The following is a 22,646-nucleotide window of genomic DNA, read 5'->3' as shown; positions in this document are numbered from 1 at the left end:
GATCAAACAGCAATATACAGTCCAGCTTTCCACATTCTAGACCTTCGCGTCGAATCTCAATTAGCATGTCAGTGCAATCCTTTCGAAGATAGTCCTCATGGTCGTGATGGAGACGGAAGCATCTCATGATCATGTCAAGCTAACCAGAGCGACCCTGTTCTGATCTGCTTGCACTCCTCTGCTCGCTTCTCGTCGCACGCATCGACCCTCCAACATCATTCTGTTGACCAAGACAGCCGACAAGATTCCTTCTCATCAGTAACTCGGCCGAGTGCAAGGTACGCGTATCTTTTGTCTCTCTTGATCTCCACACCCCCATCACGACAATAACGTCACCCCAAAGCAATCCACATTTCTATAAATAAGGTTGATGTGGACAGTGGGACTTTTTTTTGTCTTTCGGATTTGAGCGAGAAGCCAGGTTGCAAGCGTGAAAGCGAGAGCACTTTTTAACCGGATCGGCCAGGCACCGAAAGCCAAAAGCAAAAGCAACAAGATCGTGCCTGCCACACTTCTTGACAGTCAGCAACAGTGACGTTCGTCATCTTTTTGTTGTCTTTTCTCTTTTTGTTTTTCGTCGGAGGACACCTGAAAGGTCGGTCCGGGACAAGGCCGACACAGCCGAAACAGAAACAAGCCGCCTTGATGCCTGTCTTCGATGATCGCATGTTCTTGTAAATGACGATGAACCACAACCACGCAGGATCGCATCGTGTTCACGATTGTGATGAGCAGCGAACGACAGGGAAAGGCTTGTTCGTTGAGAGGATCTGCCGTGGTAAGGTACACATGCTAGATACATGCAATGCACGACAATGCAGTGTGCACAAGTACTTTTTTTCTTACTACCCATGCAAAGCCGTTTGAGTGACATACTTTTTGCTTCCTTCGAGGCTTCGAGGCTTTGGAATACCGCGTCGTGCTACTGCAGGTCAAAGTTTTTCATTCTGCCTTGTTGAGCATCTGTTTCTGCAATGCCGTGGAAAAGCGAAAAAAGATGGCACGCGATGTCGGACAGTCGTAGAGGATGTATTTGAGCATGACAGATCGGGGTTGACAATGACAACCATGTGGATATCTACCCAGATCTTGGTGGAGAACATATTGATTTTCTTTTTACTCTTTTTTCCATGGTAGAGACAAGGACCCACCATGTCTGAGATAGACGTTTACGCGTAAGGAAGGGCTTGGAGACTCGAGAATTTGGCAAGGAGACTCAATAGAGAATCAGCTTCGCGCGAGAAACAAAACATTCACATTTTGCAAGGCACAATTGAGCGAACAGTGGTGGTTGAATGGTCATTAACTGGAGGTCTAATGGGTCATTAAAATTACAACTTTTATATGATCCTCTTGAATATCAACAAGAAATTCTCAACAGATGGAAGAGGTAGAAAGGAAAGTAAGAAGCTTCTTAGTAGCCGAGAATGTACTTGATCCAGCCAGCGGCATCGTCAGAGTAAAGGTCGAAGTAGTTCAAGTGCTTGTTGACATCGAAAGGACCAGGGCCGCCAGCAGCGCAGACGGGGTCGGCGTGATCGCAGTAAGATCTCATGATGCTAGCGAACTTGTTCATGCGGTTGAGAGAGTCGGTGGTACGAGGGTCGGAGGAGCCAACATCGGAGCCGTTCAGGACATTGTAGGGCTGGTTGGCAACGTGTCTGGTGTCACCGAAGATGGTGATGGCCTTGAGCTGGTTGCCGGGGCTGGTAGAGGGGTCAAGACCGGGGTTGGGGCCGCCGCATCTGTCAGAGCCACCAAGGATGTCTCCAGCAACGTTGGCACCCTGAGAGTAACCGGACAGGACAAGCTTGGAGGCAGGGCACTTCTTGGCGTAAGCGGTCATCTGGTTGATGCCGTTGGTGTCGCCCTCCTTGACAGCGGTGCAGTAGTCACTGCCATTGGCGTTGTAGAACTGAATATCCTCATAGTCGCAGGAGTTGAGACCGTAGCAAATAGCACCAGCGAGCTTGCCCTGACGACCGGGATAAGGCTCGTTCCAGCCCTTGGAGAGGAAGATGTGGACGTCTCTGCATGAAGGGTCGGTGTTGGTGACTCTGGGTGCAGGGGCAGCCTTGGTAGGCTCTGCAGGCGACGAAGCGGCAGAAGAAGCCGGTGCGGCAGTGGGAGCATTAGCCTGCCAACTAAAGCCCTGGCCGTTGTAGCTCGCGGTTATCCACTCGCCGCCGTTGTTGTTGGATGCGGCCGAGGGTGCGGGCATGACAGCGGGAGGTGTAGACTGTGCGGGAACGTTCCAGTTGTTCTCCCAGCTTACGACCTTACCGTCGATTGTCGCTGTTACCCAATCGGCACGCTTCTCAAGAGGAGCGGGAGCACCGGGAGCAGCGTAGACGGTGGTGGCAGCCAGGAAAGCCGAGAGCAGGGTCACTGTTCTGGGAGACATGGCGACTGAAGTTGTGTGTATATTTGTGTGGCTGGTCCCGTTTTCAAGTCGTTTATGACAGATCCAAGAAGATAGAGATGTTGGAACTGTTGTAGGTTGTTGAAAGTGTAATGGGTGGTGGGTGGGGGGTTGATATATAATCCCACGCCTCCAGCCTCCGAGCGCGCTCGTCCCTTGAGCGCGGACCTCTTACGACACCTACATCATGAACACTTAGATATGCTGCCAAGGGTTATACGAGATGGATCCAGGGTGATTTCCAGCCATGTCGGTCGGCGCGAGATGATCATGCGGTGCTGTTACGCGGGAAGTGTTTCTAAGCCAAGGCCATCATCCGCTAACGCCTGGCTAAATTAAGGCCGGACATCGTCATTTCCTTCGCCAGAAAGAAGCTTAACTCAACCTACACGACTCGCGCACGCGACCCGGCCACCATTGCCGATTATGTGCGCCACCGCTTGTAATCCTTCCCTGCTACTTGCTGCTGAATACGAAAAAACCCCATCCACCGCCCAGCACGATCACCTCACGTCCCAAATATAGAGTCCGCAAGCCTCCGCTCTGCTTGTCACTCTGCATGCTCTTGTTATGCAGCATGCGGCTGTGAACGGACGAGTATGTTACTCGGGTACAACAAGGAATCGCAGCCAGCACGAGTCAAGGTTCACCGTCCTCGGATCTGGATCTGACTGTCAACGCTTGCGAATGTACGATATGCCGCGATCATGAACTCTGATGATTTGCATCATAGATGAATGAGACATTCGCCACGGACAAGAATAGACTGGACTCTCTTGAATCTTCCAATGGCGAGAAGCATGTTGTGCTGGCCAAAAGGTTTCTGCGCTGCATGCATCCAGCATACCCAGCCACTCGCATAGAGAAGGAAGAAGCGACCCGAGTCAGTCACGTTCAAGTCACGCCGCTAAATGGGAAACACACGTTCATGGCGACACGAGCCAAGCACCGTGCAAGGGAAATGACTACAATCTAACAAAAACATCTTGTTGCAGATCAGTAACATGATAAACGTGGAGGTCCTGCAATCATAAAGTAATAAACACTGTCCCTGCCTGCCAAGACAAGTATTAATGCTATCAGCTATACGATTGCAGAAATTTTGCGAAAGCAATCAACGGCTATTCTGGATAGACTGTCATTTCAGTTCTGAGACCTTGGTGATTGATATAGTATGGAACAGACAGCTTTGGCCTATACACTTACTTCCTCATATACTTAAATGCTATACGATATTAGAAACAAGTCACAACTTATATGACAGGAATCTCGAATCTCACCTTCTCTCTGCGTGCCAAGCAAGTAACGCTACAAAGTATACAAATGCACGATGGTTTGCGAGATAGAGCGATGTCCGTGGAGAGGACCTTGTGTGAGGGTGCTCCATGGACTACACTTCTAAATCAATTCATATTGTGCATCTTGACAACCACATCACGATGGTCTTCGGCACATGGAGAGACACCAACACTATAAAGGGGACAGTCGTGCAATCAAAATATCACAAACATATGAAATTGGTGGACTGTAGAATGCACAGAGATTACCTAGCTAGGGTAGTAAATTGACAACAAACATAGTAGTGGTATAAATACAAACACACGTGTTGAACAGATTGAACAAAGGAAATTCGTCAAAGAAAGCGAAAGGAGACCAGCGCCGGGGCTCGAAAAATCGAAATCAAAAACAGAAAAGGAAGTTCCTCCAAAGATAATCAGTCAGTCAGATGCAAGCAGACCCCCCGATCCCTTGCTCCTTCCTTCAGAAATGGTTGGTGTAGTTTCCTCCTCTTCGCATGTTTTCTCTTCTTCGTCTTCCGGTCAGGCTCAAAATTAGATTACCGAACTTTGTTGTGTTTTCTTCTCTTACTTCTTGCCGAACAGACCGCCAACAATTGGCAAACTGCTAGCACCACCACCGCTCTTCTTCTTGTCCTTCTTGCCCAGGCCAAGAGAATCAGCAACGCTGCCGAGACCAAGACCACCGAGCAACTTGTCGATGCCGAGTCCACCGAGCAGACCATTGACGAGTCCACCCAATCCAAGTCCGTTGAGCAGCTGGCCAACCAGACCCAGGACACCAGTCAGCAAGAGACCGACGGCAGCAAGAATCTGGAAGAGAGGCTGTGTCATGAGACCCCAGAGAGGGTTCAGCTTCTTCTTGGCGTGAGGCATGTCGCTGATGCGCTTCTTTGCGTTGTCGATAGTGGTGACGACGGTCTCTGTCAACTCCTTGAGAGTGTCGGCCAGGCGGTACTCCTCGGGAGTGGCCTCCTTGGTGCCGGCACGACCCTTGGCTTGAGCGGCGATGTGACCGTCGGGGTCGAGGCCACGCAGAGAGCCGTTGCACTCTTGCAGGATACGACCACCCTCTTCGATAAGAGGCTTGACCTTGTTGACCAAATCTTCCTCGTCCAACTCTTCACGTGGGGTACGGTCGGCGGCTTCGATGTGCTGTAGTGAAAAATTAAGTCAGTCATGGTTCGAGTGAGGTAGCGGAATAGGTAAGCACTTACATCGGTGATCTGCTTGCAGATAGGCTGGACTCTCTCAAGAGTCTGCGTGCAGATGGTGCCCATCTTCTCAGCGATCTGTCGCTCCTCCTCTCTCTTGCGGCGCTCTTCCTTCTCTTCTTCGGTGAGTTCCTCCTCAGGAATCTCCTCGTCTTCAATAATGTTTCCGATGAGAGTGACCTCACCGACCTTGTTGCCATCATTGTCGACGACGTAGCCGTTGTCATCAACCTCGAGACCAACGCAGTGTCCGAGGTCACCAGCGGTAAGTCTGCCCATGACATCGCCGTTCTCGTCACGGACTTCGCCCTCCTTGTTGACGCGGCGACCGGACATGGGGTTGATCTTTCTCTCCTTCTCTTCAGGCTCCCATCTCTCGGCCTTGCCGATGAGGTTACCATTCTTGTCTTGGATTTCACCGTCCTCGTCGACCTTGTGAGCGACAAGCTTCTTGACATCGCCCTCAGTAATGCGGCCAACGATGCTACCGTCAGGAGTAACAACGTATCCCTCCTTGTTGACAGTGATGCTGTCGAAACCGGCGAAGGGTCCTTCAGCCTTGGTGTCGGCACCCTTGGCGAGCTCGGCCTTGCCAATGACATTTCCGGCATTGTCCCAGATTTGTCCCTGACCATCGACCTTCTTGCCGACCATGGTAGACGGGTCACCTTCGGAGACACGTCCAATGATAGTACCGGAAGAGTCGACGACGTTACCAGCCTTGTTAACAGTGCAGCCAGCGAGCGCAGAGAGATCTTCAGGGGTCTGCTCCTCCTCCTCCCAAGGCTCAGCGTGGCCCTTGGTGTTTCCATACTTGTCGCTGATGTCACCATCCTCATCAACAGAGAGGCCTACGAGACGCTTGACGTTACCTTCGGTGATGATACCGACGCGATTACCCTCAGCATCCTCGACGTAGCCCTCCTTGTTGACATGGAGGCCTTCGAGTCCGGCGAAGGGACCCTCAGGTCTGGCAACACGTTCGTTCTCAGGGAGAACTTCACAACGACCAACGACCTTGCCAGTATCGCCATGAATCTTGCCTTCTTCGTCGCAGCGGCGACCGGCGAGTTCCTTGACGTTACCTTCGACAAGCTTACCAAGAGGGATGCCGTCTTCGTTGACAACGAAACCTTGCTTGTTGAGCTTCTTGCCGTCGAGAATCGAGTTGTCGATGGGGGCAGCTTCCTCTTCTTCGTAAGGCTCAGCGTGGCCCTTTGCGTTGCCGTACTTGTCGTTGATGTCGCCATCCTCATCAACCTGGAGGCCAACAAGCTTCTTCACATCACCTTCGGTGACCTTTCCGACAACGTTGTCCTCGGAATCAACAACGAAACCTTCCTTGTTAACACGAAGACCCTCATGGCCAGCGAAGGGTCCCTCGGCCCTGGAGACACGCTCATTCTCAGGAAGAACTTCGCAGTGTCCAACGACCTTTCCAGTATCGTTGTGGATGTCGCCGTTCTCGTCGCAAAGACGACCAGCAAGCTCCTTGACGTTGCCCTCAAGGAGCTTACCAACAGGGATACCCTTCTCGTCAACAACAAAGCCTTGCTTGTTCAGCTTCTTGCCATTGAGCAGAGAGTTGTCGACAGGACCTTCCTCCTCCTCTTCCTCGAGAGGTTCGGCATGGCCCTTGACGTTGCCATATCTGTCCATGACGTCGCCATCCTCGTCGACAGCAAGACCGATCAGACGCTTGGCATTGCCCTCAACAATCTCACCAACGATGTTCTCATCCTCATCAGCGACCTTGCCGTCGGCAACAACGCGAAGACCTTGGAGACCAGCGAAGGGACCGTCAGGCTTGGACTCGCGCTCATCCTCGGGGATCATCTCGACGCGGCCAATGACCTTGCCTTGGTCGTTCCAGATCTGACCTTGGTCATCAAGCTTCTTGCCTGCGAGTTCCTTGGCCTTGCCCTCAACCAGACGAGCGACAGGTACACCCTCGTCACCAATGACAAAGCCAGCCTTGTTCACGGTCTTGCCAGCAAGGCTGGAAAGGTCGACGGGTTCTTCTTCGGGCTCGGGCTCCTGGTCAGCTTCCTCGTAGCGTTCGGCATGACCAACGACTGAACCCTTCTTGTCGAGAATATCACCGTCCTCGTCAACAGCACGACCAACAAGCTTCTTGGGGTCGCCCTCGACGAGTTGACCGACACGGTTGCCGTTCTCATCCTCAACCCAACCGTCCTTGACGACAATCAGGCCATCAAGACCAGCGAAAGGAGACTCCTCGTCTTCCTCAACAGGGACGGTCTTGGCACGACCAATAACATGGCCCTTGTCGTCCCAGAACTGACCTTGGTCGTCACACTTGACACCAGACTTGGAGAGCTTCTTGGCGTCACCTTCGGTAAGCTCACCAACGACAGTACCGTTGGAGTCGACAATCTTTCCGGACTTGTTGACCTGGAGACCCTCAAGGACAGAGAGAGGAGGCAAGTTGGACTCAGCGTCTTCAGCAGCATCCTCGGCGCCCTCCTCAGCGTTCTCAGCGCCCTCTTCAGCGTTCTCGGCGTCTTCGGCGGCGTCTTGAGCATCTTCAGCCTTGTCGGCAGCCTCCTCGGCTTCTTCGAGCTCTTCCTGAGGGATCTCTTGAGGCAGGGCCTTGACACGACCAATGGTATTGCCTTCGGCGTCGAGAACCTCGCCCTTGTCGTTGACCTTCTTGCCAGCACATTCGCTGAGGTCGCCAGAGGTAAGTTCGCCAATCTCCTCGCCATCTTCGTTGAGGATCTTGCCCTTCTTGTTGACCTTGAGGCCCTCGAGGATGTCGAGGTCAGGGATCTTGAACTGAGGACCTTGAGGCTCTTCCTCCTCATCGGCTTGCTCCTCGTCCTCACCCTGCTCCTCATCAGGAACGTTCTCGCCGAGCTCGGTTTGGAGCTCCTTGGTGGCGTTCTCAGCAGCCTCGCCAGGAACGACGGAGACCTTACCAATGACCTTGCCATTCTGGTCAAGAACTTCACCCTTGTCGTTGACCTTCTTGCCGGCACACTCCTTGGGGTCGCCCTCAGCGAGCTCACCAATCTCGTCACCTTCGTCGTCAAGGATCTTGCCCTTCTTGTTGACCTTTCTGCCATCAAGAATGCGGAGGTCGAGGGAAGGGAGACGACCACCAAGCTTTTCGGCAGCGCCTTCAGCGAGACCGACCTTGCCGAGGACGTTGTCGTCAGCGTCGACGACTTCGCCATCCTCGTTGATCTTGAGGTCTTCGGCCTTGAGTTCGCCAGACTCGAGCTTCTCCTTGAGAGACTCGTCGTCGATCTGGCCAAGAACCTCGCCTTGGTCATCAACGACCTCGCCGGCCTTGTTGAGTTCTCTGCCTTGAAGAGCCTCGATGCCAGGAAGCTCATCCTCAATGTCTTGAGCAGCATCCTTGACATCATCAGCGGCATCATCCACGTGGTCAGCGGCCTCGTCGACCTTGTCAGCGGCCTTGGCGGTATCTTCAGCGTTGTCTTGAGCGTCGTCAGCGGCATCCTGAGCATCATCGGCAGCCTGCTGGACTTGGTCGTAGATGTCCTCTGGTGCATCAGGGTGGATGTCGGCGTGGCCAATGACATTGCCATCCTCGTCAATGAATTCGCCGTACTCGTTCAGAGTAGCGTTCATGAGCTCTTGCGGGTCACCGTCGGTGACTTGACCAATAGTGTCACCCTCGTCGTTGAAGATGTTACCAGTAGGATCACAGGTGAGGCCCTTGAAGATGGCGAGGTTGGGCTTCTCAATGTCGTCGGTGTCGGGAAGGTCGCCCACAAACTTCTCGGCGCCCTCAGGAAGTTCACCCTTGCTCTTGAGGTCGGCCATCTGCTTCTTGACCTGCTCAGGAAGAAGCTCGACACGTCCGACAAGATCACCATCGTCATCAAGAATCTCGCCGTCATCGCCGATTGGGTAACCAGCAAGATCCTCAGCATCACCCTCAGCAAGCTTGCCAATGGGGTTGCCATCTTGATCAGAGACGATACCGTCCTCTGCAACCTCGAGGCCCTTTAGCACAGAGAGGTCGACAGGGAGATCGCTAATGTCGTTGATCTCGGGAAGCTCGCCATCGGCGGCGTCTTCAGCGGTGTCTTTGGTGTCCTCTGCGGTCTCGCCGACTTTGTCGGTGGCATCACCTGCGGCATCCTCTGCCTGCTCAGCGGTGTCCTCAGCAGTGTCCTTGACCTGCTCAGTGGCGTCTTCGGCAGTGTCCTTGGCCTGATCGGCGACGTCGCCAGCCTTCTCGGTGGCATCGCCTGCAGCTTCCTCCGCAGTGTCCTTGGCATCTTCTGCGGTGTCTTCAGCGGTGTCCTTGACGTCTTCAGCAACATCGCCAGCCTCGTCGGTAGCATCACCTGCAACCTTCTTGGCGTCGTCGGCAGTGTCTTGAGCGCTCTCAGCGGCATCCTCAGCAGTGTCTTCGGCAGTATCCTTGACATCTTCTGCGGTCTCTTGGGCGTCCTTGGGGACGTCCTGAGCAGCCTTCTTGGGGTCCTGAGCAGCCTTTCCAGCAAGACCAGAGGCCTTGCCAGCAAGACCCTTGGCGCCCTTGAGAAGGTTACCACCGGACTGCTTGCCAGTCTTTTGGGCGTCGTCAGCCACCTTGCCGGTGGTGTCTTGAACATCATCGTCATTGTCGTCAGCTTCGTCACCAGCCTTGACGGTCTTGTCGTCGTCGGCAGTGTCTTCGGTGTCGTCATCATCAGCGGTGTCTTCTGCACCGGCAGCAGTGTCGTTATCGTTAGAGTCGTCAATTGGTTGAGGAGCTTGCTCCTCGAGCTGGCCCTTGGCGTTGTCTCCAGCCTGGGAGACCTTGCTCAGAGGGCCCTCGTCGTCATCATCCTCGTCCTCATCATCACCAGCCTGGGTGGATGCGGCCTCGGTGTCGTCCTTCATCTCGACCTTGCTGGGCTCTTCGGCAGCGCCCTCGGCCTTGCTCTTAGCGTCTTCGGCGGTCTTGCCAGCCTTTTCCTGTGCACCTTGCGCGGCCTCACCGGCTTTTTGTTGCACGTCACCAGCTTCAGGCTTCTCAGGAAGCTGAGGAGTTTCTGGCTGCTTAGCACCCTCGGGGGCGGATGCTTTTCTTGCGCCGGAAGCTGCCTGCTGTCCGAGTTTAGGGGGCTGGCTGGTTTGACTCTGGGGCTTTCTTCCCAACTTGGTAGGAGTCTTGGGGGCGCCACCAGTGGCCTTGCCTGCTGCCGGAGAAGGAGCCATGTTCTTCAGAGTTCTTGTTGTCTTTGGAGTGGGGGAATTAGATTTAGAGCTCGCTGTGGGAGAAGCTCTGTTCGGTGTTGGAGGAAAGGAGTAGTAGGCGTAGGAGGAAGAAGATGTATTGTTGGTCATACAACAATGTGATTAAGTTATTGGGGGGATTGGGGGGAGAAAATTGATAGAGAAATTGAGACGAGGGAAGGGAGCTTGAAAACATATAAGCTACCTACCTCGAGCACGGAGCAGGCCAGCATTCTCATTAGCTGGCAAGGTACTGTACAGGAAGCTTGTGACGTATGGAGATGCCAGGTAGGTAGCGCCTCACGGTGGCATTACAGGTTTTGCGGCTGGTGAGATGTCGGTTGGGCCTGCTCTGGAGCTGCGTTTCAACGTCACAGCCACGAAACCATGGAGCTGACGGCTGAAGAACCGTGGCTGCACGGTAGCTGTATCGACGATGCGGAGAAGACGGGGCGGTCCATTAGTGGCTTTAGGCGAGGATCGAGGACTTTCCAGGGAGCTTTTGCAGCTCGGGACGTCAAAGGATGCCGTCTCCATCGGCTCAATACAGGCTTTTGTGTGACACGAGGCGCCGATACGGAGAAACACTTCAAGACGGCATCAGTACCGCAACCGCGACCTGTCAACAGTCTCAGACGTAAGGGCAGCAAGTGTAAGCGTGGATGTTGGAATGATTGGCGCGCGTCCTCGACGGGTGACGTCTGATACGCATATACATCCCTGCACCCCTGCAAGTACGGCAGCAATCACGCCCCGATCAGGGTCTCGGACAGGAGCTATGATGCATGAGTGCTGGAGAGAGCTCGAGAAAGTTCCTTGAGTAACATGACCAGGTACGAACCATCATGCCGTTTTGTTGGCACTTGATGGAAGTTTTTGCAGTGATTAATGTGCAATTCGAAACTTCAGATATCGTCTTGTAGAGTTTCGGTAAAGACCCCGACAGGTGGGCGAGACCGTTGCGACGCTGAACATCGGTTTGTCTCAGAGTGCTCCTCTCGCGCAATTCACGAAGAATGACATCAGAAGCTTTTCGATCTCCGTCAGGTTGGCAACCTTCAGCTCCACACGGGTTAATATGAATAGGGCTTTTGACGAGGTAGGAGCATCGAGAACAGGAACCAAGTGAGAGAAATCGTAATGCCTTCATATATGCAATAGCATTAACGGGAGGACCTGCAGTAGTATACAAGGTTGTCAGACAAACACACGGCTGTTGGGTTCATGCTGCACGGATGCATCTTGTCAGAAGTATGCAAAGCTCAAGGAGGAGCTGAAGTCTTAAAATTTTGACTTCCGTCTCTTGCGAAATGAGTTGCGGGTTTGGCGGGTGGACTTGCAAGCGCTTAGCGATGAGGAAAGTCTGCCCTCAAACCGGGAAGTGCTGCGCCTCACGGCAGCCACACGCAGCATCATGGCCCGCTGATCTCACACGTTGCACGCGAGATCAGATCGCCCGCGACTCGCGACCTCCATCGCATGGTCGCTCGTATGACCCTGTAGAATTTTTGGACTTTTTTCTCGAGTCCCTCTTGTGAAACATTGTTGGAGAGAGCTGTGTAAGCTTGCTCGGAATGCAATAGATGAATCATCCTTCGCGGACGATCACAGCGAAATCATGTCAGTGTGCCGCTGCGACTCAGATATGTTGGCAGTGGAGACTCCGCAAACTTGGTTGAGTTTACTGGTCGAGGCATAAGAAAGCAAAGCTGTGTCGTGCAAAAGGATTTGAAAAGGAATCGTACAGTTCATTCAAGTCATGAGGTCTAAACTAACCAACCACTTTTACTTCCTTAGCAACAGCGTTGCACAACTCGACCGTGACACCCGCGCCTGTGAGCACGTCTATCCACAAGCGTTGCGTGTCGCTCAAACGATCATTTTCACTTTTGACTTCAGCGAACATGACCTCTCCTCCGCCCGTGTCGGGATTCTCTTTCCAGAGAAAGAGGTCGGGCACACCACCTCCTCTTTGTCCATATTCTTGTGCCATGACTTTGCACACGGTACTTAGAGCTGCAGGAGGGAAACAATTGGCGATGGAAAGAAGATCTTCCAGCTCATAAGACCAACTCAATCCCACGACACACGTTTCTCTCTCGTGATGGTCGTCCCACACTCGCTGAATCAGTTTGCGTGCCTCTCCATTATTGATCTCGTTCAGGCGCTGATTGATCTCCGATATGCGCGAGGGGTAGAATGCATCGGTGTGCAAGTCTAGAGGACATGTCTGGTAAGGCGTCTGGAACACATCCGGAATGTAGACGAAGAGCACATCAAAGAAGAGGTAAGCGAACAACGTCCGTACGATGCCACCCTCTGCATGGTATCCTCTGTAGCCAAGCGAGCGGTATTGCGAAAGACACATTGCTTCCACTGAGCATTCACCTTCATTTTCATTCTCTCCGGGGTCGATCCAGATGGTCTTGCCTCCCCTTCTCGTCTCGTTGGGTTGTTCAGGTCGCTGTATCCTGGTGCCATAGAAAACACGTTCAACAGGTTTCGCTAGCCGAACGTGGCTGAAGTCATGTTGCCCTCGCATTGGCACGCGAAGTGCTTTCTCCAGCTTCATGACTCGTTTCTGAAGGTCATGATGATACATTAGATGCACTAGACGGTCTTGAAGACCTGCCTCACAGGTTCGAAGAGAAACACGTTTCCAGTGTTTCTTTTGAGCTTCTTCGCCACGGCCTTGGGCTGGCATCAAAGCATGCATGTAATGCTCTTCTAGCAGAGCTTTTCGCTGATACCAGTCACCTCGTCTGGAAGTGTGGAAAAGTTTCTGCCCGAGTAACTCTTGTAGAGTCTCATATTCACGCTTGTGGTCCTTGAATTTACCCATGACATACGCACCTTTGTGTATGATGCGCGTATAGACCCATGCAGGAGAAAGCCGTCGCAAGTAAGCACCCTCGCCAGTCATATAGATGCTGTCTTCTTTTCGTTGTTCCTCTTGCAGCAATTCTCTCCATCGCGGAAGGATCTGATCACAGAGGTCGAGGATCGTGTCCAAGCTCTCCTTACTTGGTGTGCCGTTAAACTCAAGGACACTGTCGAGATAGAACTGTATTCTCAATGAGGCTTCGAACTCCAGCAACATGGGCCTGGACGCAAATATGTTGGACGAGCGGCACACAAGATATTCCGGGAAATTGAGACGTGAAATCTTGGCAAGTATGATGGTTGTCAAAGACTTCTCCGTCCACATGGTGGAACGATAGAAGACGAGATGAACACGTTCGAACAGTCTCCGTGCAGGATCTGAAAGTCGGATGCAAGGACCTGTCTCTGCCATGATCTTCTCGAGAAAGTGAGAGTCTCGGTTCTGCAGAGGAGTGCCTTCTCGACTATCATCACCATCATCATCTGCCACAGAAATAGTGGACTCTTCCGTGTCAGACCGCTTGAGCAAAGACCAGCCTAACCCGGCTTGTTTCCCACTTGCCTTCCTCAAAGCTTTCAGCAACTCTCTTTTGGTCTTGCCTTGAACCTTGGCATCTTTAGCTAGGGATTTCAACTCGTCCAAAAGAAGGAGTGATGAAGCTTCCTCTAAGGTAGTAATGTGTTCTTCTGACCTGTCGGCAAAGGTGAAGGAATGTCCCAGGCGAGCATCGTCGGGCTGGTCGAAATCTTGAGGCACAGGAAGGGATTCTGCGGTAGGAGGTGGAAGGTCACAGGAAATCTGCAATGTCTCGACAGCTTTAGAAAGGTCGGAAATATCACTGTGATAGCCAAGACGATTGACACGATGCCAGGCAGATGTCTTGCGTAGGAATAGACGGACATAGAGGTATTGAGCCTCGTAACTCAGTTCACGCCAAGTATCAAAGACTTTCTTTTCGGCGTCATCAAATAGATGACTCTCGTCGTCGAGCACAGTATCAAGGGCTAGATTGAAGGCGTCGACGTAAATTGAGCGTTGTCCGGGAATCCATTTGGGCTGATCTGCTGTAGATTCAGCGTACTCGGCAGCACGAGTGGCTTCGTAGGCCTTGATGGCGTCTTTGTCGGTATCAATGCGAGGGAGAGCGGTTTCGAGATCGGTGGCTTTGTGCTGGTCGATGTCGGGCGGGGCGAGTTCGATGTCCTCAGGCGAGTCCGTGTCGGGGGCATGTTCCTGCTTGATACGTTTGGCAGGCCGCTTCACATCGTCGGCGGCAGTCGGTCTGCGATTGACCATGGCATTGTGCTTCGACAAGCCGCTGTCCCGCAGCATGGTTGTCTGCTAGGAGGCGAACGATGACATTGATGTTCAGGTACCGCCAGGCGCCTTGTTTCTGATAAGATAAGATCATGTCCCGAGGCTCGGCCCGAAAGTTGACAGTGACGTAGCACCTTCCCCATCCAACACGGAAATGCGTCCCCCAGGACCCAGGTGTACCTTCCTCCAAACATGCAGCTGAGCCGAAGGTGCATCATTGTCTCGTGACAGCAAGACTCGCCAATTCCCTCCATGTCATGGCCGATCCGTCAAAGGACACCGACGGCCCTGATCCCTGGGACCCTGCAGCATGGGATCCCTCGACAATCCCAGACTTCGCCAATGATTTCATAGCAGAGGACGATGTCCAAGAGTTCGCCAAAGCCCTCGCCGCTCCAGACCTTACCTCGCCCTCCGAAGACGATCTCCTGAACCCTTCGAGTCAACCTCCCCAGTTCTTCACCGCCCTCAATGACTGGGCCCCTGTCCGACAAAAGGTCAAAGGCCAAAAACAACAGAAAGAGAACAAGAAGAAGCGCCCTCCTCGTCGAGGCAAGGACGAAACAAGAGAAGGATGGACGTACAACTTGCTCAAATGGCCTCTACTCTTTGTCGTCTTGGGCTGGATAACGGCTTTGGGCATCTCATACATGTTCACCCGCCTGTACATCTACCTCTATGAACACTTCGTCACTTGGCGTGGAAAGCGTGAGCAATTGCGTGCCAGTTTGCGCCACAAATCAAATTATGAGGACTGGATCAAGGCTGCCAAGGAGCTCGATGGCTATCTGGGTAGTGACAAGTGGAAGACTGCAGACGAGTACGCTTATTACGACAGCAAGACCATTCGTCGCGTCAAACACCGTCTGCAGTCCTTGAAAGCAAAGGTCAGAGAAGAAGCAAATGACGCTCCCTCCATGTCTCCTATGTCTCCTGGTTCGCGTGCTGTCGACGAGCTGAGAGGCCTTGTGGAAGCTTGTGTCAAGAACAACTTTGCTGGCTTCGAAAACCCTCGCCTCTATTCAGAAACATACTTTGGAACCAAGAATCTTGTGCAGGACTTCGTAGACGAAGCCTCGGATTGTATCAAGCTCTTGTTGGACTCCAACCAACTCGGACTGGAAGACAAACGTGCCATGGTTAAGCACCTGAGCACCAATTTCGGGCGCACTGCCCTTTGTCTGTCTGGCGGTGCGACCTTCGCATATTATCATTTCGGAATTGCAAAAGCTCTCTTGGATGCTGACCTCTTACCACCAATCATCACCGGCACTTCAGGAGGTGCTCTCGTTGCTGCTTTGCTCGGCACTCGTACAAATGAAGAGCTCAAGTCGACGCTGGTTCCTGCTTTAGCTGCCCGAATCACCGCTTGCAGGGAGCCCTTCTCAGTATGGTCTCGGCGCTGGTACAAAACTGGTGCTCGCTTTGACTCTGTCGACTGGGCCAGACGATGTTCTTGGTTCTGCCATGGCTCTCTCACTTTCCTAGAGGCCTTCCAAAGGACAGGTCGCATACTGAACGTATCTTGTGTACCTTCGGATCCACATTCGCCAACCATTCTTGCGAACTACTTGACAGCCCCTGATTGTGTCGTCTGGTCTGCTGTCCTTGCGTCAGCTGCCGTTCCTGGTGTTCTCAATCCAGTGGTACTCATGAGGAAGAAGCGAGATGGTACTCTAGAGCCCTACGCTTTTGGTCACAAGTGGAAGGATGGGTCACTGCGTACTGACATTCCGCTTAAGGCCCTCAACTTGCATTTCAATGTCAACTTCAGCATTGTTTCGCAGGTAAATCCTCACATCAACCTCTTCTTCTTTTCCTCGCGCGGTAGTGTTGGTAGACCAGTGACACATCGACGCGGTCGAGGCTGGAGAGGAGGCTTCCTTGGCTCTGCTCTCGAGCAGTATCTCAAGTTGGACTTGACAAAGTGGCTCAAGGTTCTAAGGCATTTGGAGCTACTTCCTCGGCCGATGGGTCAAGACTGGAGTGAAGTGTGGCTCCAGCGTTTCTCTGGAACCATCACTATCTGGCCAAGATCCAAGCCCTCGGATTTCTGGCACATCTTAGCTGATCCATCGAAAGAACGTCTGGCAGGAATGATTCAAAATGGCCAGCAAGCCGCCTTTCCAAAACTCAAGTTCATCTCTAATCGCATGAAGATTGAGAAGATTGTGGAAGACGCACGTCAAAGCATGAGACCTAATCCCAACGCTTTGCCTACCCCATCAATTGAGAAGAGCCAAATGCGCAGTATGCTGAGTAACGACGATCTTGAATCCATTCTCGATCAAGCAGGTTCAGATAGTGACGAGCTCAAGCCTAGTCCAATGCTGTCTTCAAGAGCGGACAGATCACAAAGCGCCGAGAACTCCAGGAGGCTGTCTCCAATGGGACCACGTTCCGAGGAGCGTAGAGCACCTTCTCCATCATTTGCTAGACGCTTTAGTGGCTGGTTTGCCAACATGTCGCCGCGCTCTTCGAGCGACGCAGTGCGCCCGAATATGAGACAGCTACAGTTGCAGCGCGAAGAATCACAGGACTTTGCCAGAAGAGGTAGCGTCATTGATGAGCTGACGCGTCAAGCCAGTGTGTTCTTCGCTGAGCCAGAGTCAGAGAGCGAGAAGGAGGACGAAAGAGAAGATGTCGCTCCATATGGCGAGAACCAGAGAGATTGGCGAGACTTTGGCGAAGGTGATACCACGGCGAGCGAGGATGAAGCTGATGCGTTTGTCAATGGAAGTCGGAAGGCCAAAACTAGTTAGTCGTGCAGATGTGATCATAGGCACCATAATAAAAATGAAGCAAAAGTAACCAAGTTTCTCGCTCTCAACGACTCCCTGAATCGAACACTCGACCTCTTTGTCCAGTACCTTTATATTCGAGCAGGATGCAACTCGTTGCTGTGATCGGCTGAATGGCGTAACGGCTTACACTCATGCCTTGTAACATTAGCAATAAAACACCTTTCACGTGTCTTCGCTGTGTAGTCTTGAATTGCTCAATGCAGCCTGATGTCCGGGGTTTCCCGTGGGAGCTCAGCTCTAGTTTTTTGCTATTTTGTTTTGCTTAATTCATTCACACAAGAGGTGCGAACATGTTTGTTATCTTCCAATAGTATACCAAGTTTTCTTTGTAGAACCAAGATTATGGACATGATATCTTACATGATTCCCTGATCCCAATCTTCAGGCAACAAGCTTTCTCGCAACATATCCATCGCAACAGCTCTTCCGGCGTCTCCTTTTTGACCCAGTGCAGCGATGATCTGCTGTTCGATGTTGCCATGAAGTTTGCCTTCGAGCATGGCGGCAATCAACCCTCTCACTTCCACCTTCGAAGCTGCTTCAAGATCGCCCTCGGCACGGAAAAGATTCATAGCACCGCGGTAATATGTTTGTGCATTCTTGATCAAAGTGGGAGCGCTCTTTTGGATAGCAGCCGAGAGACCAGCAGCAGGTGTAGTGGCGAGGTTGAAGCGCAACAACTCGACGTCACCGCGCGATTCGTAGACACGAGCTTTACGTGCCTTAGCTTCTGCATCGTTGATTTTGACTGCAGCTGCATAGAGGTCTTGAGCTTTGGACAGGGTGGACCAGCATGTTGTTGCTGCACTCGATGGGCTGAAGTTTTGAGCTGTGGTTGTCAATTCGACAAGGCTGTCGGCGTAGGTGCACATGACTGCTACGTTTGTGGTTGTGTCGAGGGGTTCGAAGGCTTGTTGCAAGCGGCTGAGACTGTCATTTGCGGTTGCAGTGCCGAGTTTGAGGTCCGCTACTGTAAGGGCTGCGTGGAATTCCGCACGTTCGAGAGCAACCTCGGGTTCCTCTTGGGCGCGCTCTGCGGCCTCGATTTGGGAAAGGTACTGAGGGATCTTGTCCTCAACTAGAGTGATGCCCATCTTTGCTAGAGGGGACACGTTGGAGGGGTCCTCGAGTGTGATAAGCAGAGTCAAGGCAGTGAGACTGGAACGTGCCGTGTCCAGCAAATCAGAAGGTGTGATGTATGCTTGCACAGAGACATATTCACCCTCCTCCTCGCCCTCAGAATCTGCATCTTCGGCTGCTCGAGAAGATGAAGCTACAGGCGCAGCTGGTGGGGCTTGTTGCTCGACTGGAACGCCACCTTCTGCCTCCATCGAGTTTGCATTCTGCTCTTCGACGAGCATCTCCTGACGAGTGAAACATGCTGACAGCAGTTCGAGTGCTTCACGAAGAAGAGCTACCGAGTCGGCTTGTGCACTGAAAATGCCTGCTTCTGTTACATACTCTGAAATGGTGATCATGACTTGAGCAGTGTTGAAGAGAACATCGGCTGACTCTGCATTGAGCTGTAGGGCATAACGATGTGAGGTCAAGGCTTGGTGCAAGAAGTCGAGTAGTGGAATTGGGAGCTTGGCTACCAGAGTTGGCTGTTGTGATAGTTCAAACTCGAGGCGAGCTCTGTAGAAATCCAGATTAGTCAAAATGATACCCCGAGTTCTTTCAGAGTAAAGCTTTCGTACTTGTTGTAAGCCAAATCAGCATCTTTCGGATGTCTTTGCAAGCCATTGTTGTAGATCTCAATAGCTCTGACAAAGGCACGACATGATTTAGCTGGATCGCCAGCTCTCCATTTGCCCCCGGTTTCTTCTTCTGCGTCGGCAGCTTCCTGAAAATCGTCTGCAGTCACCAAGATCTGAGACAGTCAATACAATTTTCCTAATATAGGCTATGGAAGAGTTTTGAAGATGCACCTTTTGTTTTTTCTGTTGTTTGGGAAGTTTTGGTTTCTTGAGAAACTCCTTGGGTTTGACCATGGTGAGTGCGATTCGTGATGTTTGTGTTAGCTGATGCTTCTGATTGGACTTTTCCCAGATTCAGCTGCTGCGATCTCTGACGGTAAGACAAGACCTGCGTCTGAGGTGGTTGGAGTGGTGGCTGGATTGCTCAAAAATGTGCATGGCTATGGTCGAATTGTGCACCGGGCGCAGCGGGCCGAGCAGCGCGGGGACAAGACAAGCGAGTTGCTCGGTCAACGCTCCTGCCAATCACTACTAACCATGTCATCTTTGAACCTGCAAGAGGCAGCTGCGGCACGATGCAGCAGGAGCTGCCCAACTTCCCTGTTCTGCTCCTGCTTCTTCTGTTCGTCTTCTTTGCTCTGTAATTACGTCCACACATACAAACTCTGAACCTCGAACCACTGTCTACACATCCTCCATACCGCAACTTGTGCTTGAAGTCTATCCACGTGCTTATCGATATCACAATCGATTGTGGCTGAAAACGACTATCACGCCTTTATGATTTGACGAAAGATTTTGAACGAGACGTAACGCCCGCTTCCCAAGGCACAAACTCAGCATCCCTCGCATCGACATCGACCATCATTCAGTATTGATCAAGCAAACAACACCTCCAAAGCACCATAGTGCGCTTGCACAGCGTCGACGACATGTCGGCCAACGGCAACAGCGCGCCAGGTAGCAGTGTCTACGACTCTAGCACCATGTATGTTGGAGATGGGACATGGCTCGCTTCTAAGAACACTTTCCTTTTGCCCAACCTCCAGGGTCTCAATTTTGCGACAATGCAGCTGAACAGTGAGATTGCCCACACTTGACTAGCCTTGGTACATACCTGACTCTTTGTGACTTGTAGGCATGTCCAGTCGCTTCGCCAACCTACCAGAGTATCGACGCCTCATCATTGGCCACGGTGTTGTTGCTGCCCTCGTCTTTCTCCTCATAGTGCCCTCGGCCATCTTCATCGCTCGCTTCTACTACAGAAATCCCCGACTTGCTCTCAGACTCCATATCTATCTCCAGATCCTGACTGTTGCCTTGATCACTGTTGTGTTGATCCTCGGCTGGTTTGCCGTGGGACCTGAGCGAAGCTTGTCCAATCCCCACCACGGCATAGGCGTCGCTCTGTACACTCTTGTTCTGGTGCAGTTCTTTGGTGGTGCCTTAATCCATCGAATCGAGAAGGGCAAGTCACGATGGAAGATTCCTCTCAAGCTGATGGTAAGTGGTCCAAACACGATTGTTGCACACGAAACTGACAAGACCTGCAGCTCCACCAATGGCTTGGTAGAGCAATTGCCTTGCTCGGTCTTGCACAGATCCCTCTGGGTATGACCCTGTATGGATCTCCCAAGTACTTGTTCATCCTCTACGCTTTGGCTGTATTCGCTCTTCTTGTCTTGTACTTCATTCTCTGTTACATTTATCAACCGATTGCCGACTATGACGACTATTCAAGTTACATTTCAGGTCCAACAAGGACCGAAATCACTGATGATCGCAGAACCGGACGCACTCGGCGCACTGTCAGTACTGGTAGCAACACCAGTCATCATGGTTTGAGAAACACGGCTTTCTTTGGCGCAGGTCTGGCAGGGTTGGCAGCGCTTCGTCGACGTTCGCAAAGCAGAAAGGCTCAGAGAGCTGAAAGAGCCAAGGTCCCTTCCCATAGGTCATACCCTTCAGAGTCCTATGTCGAAGAGGAAAAAGTGATCGAAAGCCGTCGCAAGAACAACACTTGGAGAGACAGATTGCTCGGTGCTGGCGCTGGACTTGGTGCATATCAGGGATTCAAGAGGGTCTTCTCGCGCAGATCGCCGCAAGACGAAGAGAGCTACGCTGGTTCTTCATACGCTCCCACAGTCGGTGGAAGCCAGGCCCTCAATCGAGCCGACGTGATAAGAGTCCAAGATGGTGAAGCACCATTGTCGCCTGAACCTCAGCGGGTCGTCAGATCAGATCGAGCCAGCACGGTCCCGGTTAATGCCCCCCTCGAACAGCCTCTTCGCTCGCGCACAAGTCGAGATTCCTTCTCGTCATACGACAGCCGGAGCTCGTTCGAAGATGAACAACCATCCCAGCCACTGAAGTCACCCGAGTCTGGTATTGTCGCTGGTATCGGTGCGTTAGGATTGCTCGGATACCTCAGAGAGAGGCGCAGGCAGAATCAAATCAGGAAGGATAACGTCAGAGTCGTGGACATGCGCCAGCAAGAACGGCAGAATGCTGAGCGTATCAACCGTGCAAACAGTCGACGCTACACGGATCGACCTGGGTACAGAAGACCGAGCATTGCTGACACCGAAGCTGCACATGATCTCGGATTCGCGGGGAGCAGCCCCGAGCTATCAAGACATCACTTACCTACTGGCAACATGCCCCCATTGCCGGCTTCTGCAGCAACTTTGCCAGCCAGTAACCAGTACAGCCCAACTCGTTTACCGAACAATGACGGAGCTGCACCTTTATCACCGCCAATGATGAGTCCTGCATATCCGACTCAACCTGGCCCTGTGCCGATGCCCGAAGGAGCTGTCGTTCCGGACGCTTCTCGTCTTGCAAGGTCAGATAACGCATCCAGGACCCATCTCCCAGCAGAGGCTATAGCGGCAGGTCTTGCAGCTGATGACATGGTACATTCACCCACGAAGTACAAATCTCGTGAAAGACTCGAACACCCTCACGGCCACACATCGCAAATTAAAGCGACTAGCAGTCCAGCAAGCGTTGCCTCCCCACCAGTCAGTGTCAAGGTAAAGATGCACAATGATGGACGCCATGTCACACTCCGTCGTTTGAATGAAGATGAAGCTGCAGCGGAGCGAGAGGCACGAAGACGGGAGAGACGCCAGAGAAGGAGGCGAGCCGAGAGTTTGAGCTCTGGTGTAGAGGATGAGAGTATCAGGTACAGGCGTGCTCAAGGTGCTGTATCATCTCCGAACAACGCAGCCAGACCACCAGCTTCATCACATCCGGATGAGCTGAATCTTCCACCTATGCAGGGTCCTCCTCCGGTGCCGGTTCACAGCACAGGCATGAGTCCTGTCAACATGGCCGCCAGTGGCATCACCAGCGGCATTGGTAGTCCCGGCACCTATGATACAGGTACCGGAACGGATCTCAGTGCCTTCGACACCAACAGGAAAAGACGAAGAGCAGAACGAGCTGCTCAACGAAGCGCCAACCAGGGTGCCCGTGTTGAGTTCTCTTAATTGCAACGGGGTTCTAGTTGCAGCCATAGATCAATGGATCTTCATGACGACTTTCACAATGCATTTGCAGCACGGCGTTTCATGTCTTAGTGGTTTGAGGGGCTTGATAGAGGCTTAGCGATGTATCAATGAGCAATCCTGTATTTACACGTACATGCAGCAAATCTCGAGCTTGTATACTGCAAGATGCAGTATGTAATATGGAGAAGCTCTTCCGATAAGTGGAACGATGGCTGACCCAGTAAGTTGAGCGTCTTCAAGGCCTGCTAGCGAGTCGCCATACACCACTACAA

General features: G+C 52.3%; 6 protein-coding genes across 6 annotated transcripts; 2 read left to right on the top strand and 4 right to left on the bottom strand.

Annotated features, from left to right (window-relative positions):
- Positions 1-1,432: 1,432 nt before the first annotated feature.
- Positions 1,433-2,074, bottom strand: M437DRAFT_12619 (alpha/beta-hydrolase; the record flags this gene model as incomplete). The annotated part of the gene is made up of 1 exon (XM_041018666.1): positions 1,433-2,074. A coding segment is annotated over one exon (642 nt), but the record flags the coding sequence as incomplete, so codon positions are not given.
- A 2,213-nt stretch (positions 2,075-4,287) lies between these two features.
- M437DRAFT_42271 (uncharacterized protein) lies at positions 4,288-10,139 on the bottom strand (the record flags this gene model as incomplete). Its single annotated transcript, XM_041020535.1, has 4 exons — positions 4,288-4,875; positions 4,938-9,137; positions 9,288-9,752; positions 9,828-10,139. The coding sequence occupies 4 exons, from the start codon at positions 10,137-10,139 to the stop codon at positions 4,288-4,290; spliced, it is 5,565 nt and encodes a 1,854-aa protein (XP_040882310.1).
- A 1,789-nt stretch (positions 10,140-11,928) lies between these two features.
- M437DRAFT_43034 (uncharacterized protein) lies at positions 11,929-14,337 on the bottom strand (the record flags this gene model as incomplete). Its single annotated transcript, XM_041020668.1, has 1 exon — positions 11,929-14,337. One exon carries the CDS (start codon positions 14,335-14,337, stop codon positions 11,929-11,931), a length of 2,409 nt encoding a protein of 802 aa, XP_040882309.1.
- A 278-nt stretch (positions 14,338-14,615) lies between these two features.
- Positions 14,616-17,120, top strand: M437DRAFT_42755 (patatin-domain-containing protein; the record flags this gene model as incomplete). Its single annotated transcript, XM_041020628.1, has 1 exon — positions 14,616-17,120. The coding sequence occupies one exon, from the start codon at positions 14,616-14,618 to the stop codon at positions 17,118-17,120; it is 2,505 nt and encodes an 834-aa protein (XP_040882308.1).
- A 398-nt stretch (positions 17,121-17,518) lies between these two features.
- M437DRAFT_73219 (uncharacterized protein) lies at positions 17,519-19,153 on the bottom strand (the record flags this gene model as incomplete). Its single annotated transcript, XM_041025987.1, has 3 exons — positions 17,519-18,797; positions 18,860-19,032; positions 19,091-19,153. The coding sequence occupies 3 exons, from the start codon at positions 19,151-19,153 to the stop codon at positions 17,519-17,521; spliced, it is 1,515 nt and encodes a 504-aa protein (XP_040882307.1).
- Positions 19,154-19,791: 638 nt separating this feature from the next.
- Positions 19,792-22,353, top strand: M437DRAFT_63906 (uncharacterized protein; the record flags this gene model as incomplete). Its single annotated transcript, XM_041024328.1, has 3 exons — positions 19,792-19,939; positions 19,998-20,362; positions 20,413-22,353. 3 exons carry the CDS (start codon positions 19,792-19,794, stop codon positions 22,351-22,353), a joined length of 2,454 nt encoding a protein of 817 aa, XP_040882306.1.
- Between the last annotated feature and the right edge of the window lie 293 nt (positions 22,354-22,646).

The sequence above is a fragment of the Aureobasidium melanogenum genome (assembly GCF_000721775.1).
Source record: "Aureobasidium melanogenum CBS 110374 unplaced genomic scaffold scaffold_4, whole genome shotgun sequence".
NCBI classification, from domain to species: domain Eukaryota; kingdom Fungi; phylum Ascomycota; class Dothideomycetes; order Dothideales; family Saccotheciaceae; genus Aureobasidium; species Aureobasidium melanogenum.
The sequence above is the reverse complement of the archived record's forward strand: the minus strand, read 5'-3'. Positions and strand labels throughout refer to the sequence as shown.